Raw genomic sequence first — 1,744 nt, 5'->3', positions numbered from 1 at the left:
TACAACAAGTGCAGCTGTGATCCGGAAGATGAAACCTCATTACAGATCACTTATCAGTCAGTTCACAGTCACTATCCCTACGAATAAAAGTCATGAACAGGGTGGCGAGAAACCCGGCTTCCCCCACGCTGCTCATCATACCATTATACTACAAAAGGTATCATAGATTTTCTAATTTAGAAAATGCACACCGATATTTACATACATACAAGTCTGCAGAGCATCTACACGCCGGCATAGGTAATGGGGAGTCCCCTAATAAGGAAATCTGAATTAAAGAACTGCAACGCACACAAACAGAGGTAATGAGGGGATTAGGGGGTTGCAATTGTGTGTGTGTATATATATATATATATATATATAATTTTATATATATAAATATATATGTTTATATATATATGATTATAAATATATATATATATATATATATATATATATATATATATATACATTAATTGCATGATGAGGGTTCTGTAAGCAAATAATAGGATTTGGGACTATTGGGTGAATAATTGAAGATATAGATAATTCTGCTTAGTTCCATTTTTTGGGCATATTATGCAGAATAAATATATCTGGGAGTCTCCAGCTGTTTTGGAACTACAAGCCCCATCCAGAGCAGCTGGAACGCCGGTGATGGAGTATGATAATATCTGGATCCCTGTGTATGGCTGGAGGCAGTGACCACTATTACACAATGCAGAGAGCACAGTATAGACAGGGAAAGCAGCCAGGTACAAGCCTTGCTAAGCAAGTGTCTGTGAGAGGGTGACCCAGGCATGTGATGGGTAAATACACCTGCACCCCCGGGCAATAGTCCTGTCCTGTATATAGAGGGTGCCCCCCAGGGCTGGATGCTAGGTGTGGGGTAGCCAGGCAGGCAGGCGGTATATGAAGGGGTAATACTGGTAGAGTGAGAGGAGAGATGGGCAGAGGGCATCCTCTGGGCAGTACTGCCGCTGCTCGTCCCTCACCAGCACCCTCACTGCTACCTGTCTGGCCGGGGTCCCTGGTGCTGTTGCTGCCTGTTGCTTGGCCAGCAGTTTCCTCTTGGTCTTGTAGCGCCGGTTCTGGAACCAAATCTTGATCTGGGTCTCTGTGAGCTTCAGAGCGGCGGCCAGGTCGGCTCTTTCCGGCCCGGACAGGTACCTCTGCAGGGAGAACCTCCGCTCCAGCTCATACACCTGGGCATGGGAGAAGGCGGCCCGGCTCCTCTTCTTCCCCCCGACTCCCTTAGCCCCCGGCTGCTCTCCAAGGGCAGGCTCCGGGCAGTCCCCTGCAGGACAATATAGTACAGAGGGGGGGTCACCAGTGTATAGCTATATCATATCCTTATGTCATATATATCCATTATTTATATCCTTATGTAATATATATTCATTCCTTATATCCTTATGTCATATATAGCCATTATTTATATCCTTATGTAATATATATTCATTCCTTATATCCTTATGTCATATATATCCATTCCTTATATCCTTATGTCATATATATCCATTATTTATATCATTATGTCTCATATAGCCATTCTTATTTCATTATGTTATTTATTTATTTTATTTTATTTATTTATGTTATATATATCCATTCTTTATATCCTTATGTCACATATATCTCTATGCTATATCATATCCGTACTTGTTTGTATGTATATATGTATGTATTGTATATATATGTATGTATGTATGTATGTATGTCATCTCATGCCAGAGTATTACTTTGTATAATTTCCTATAATAAT

At 41.1% G+C, this 1,744-nt stretch overlaps 1 protein-coding gene across 1 annotated transcript in view; it reads right to left on the bottom strand.

The window, feature by feature from the left end:
- Positions 1 to 432: 432 nt before the first annotated feature.
- Positions 433 to 1,744, bottom strand: part of LOC148538841 (homeobox protein zampogna-like) — a 2,331-nt gene continuing 1,019 nt past the window's right edge. Inside the window, exon 2 of the mRNA XM_088452155.1 lies at positions 433 to 1,276. Within this exon, the coding sequence (XP_088308281.1) occupies positions 858 to 1,276 (419 nt within the window). The 3' untranslated portion in view covers positions 433 to 857. The remainder of the gene's footprint in view (positions 1,277 to 1,744) is intronic.

Source organism: Taudactylus pleione, unplaced genomic scaffold, assembly GCF_031769625.1.
Source record: "Taudactylus pleione unplaced genomic scaffold, aTauple2 ptg000034l, whole genome shotgun sequence".
In the NCBI taxonomy this organism is placed as follows: Eukaryota; Metazoa; Chordata; class Amphibia; order Anura; family Myobatrachidae; genus Taudactylus; species Taudactylus pleione.
This window is presented reverse-complemented; position numbering and strand designations above follow the sequence as displayed.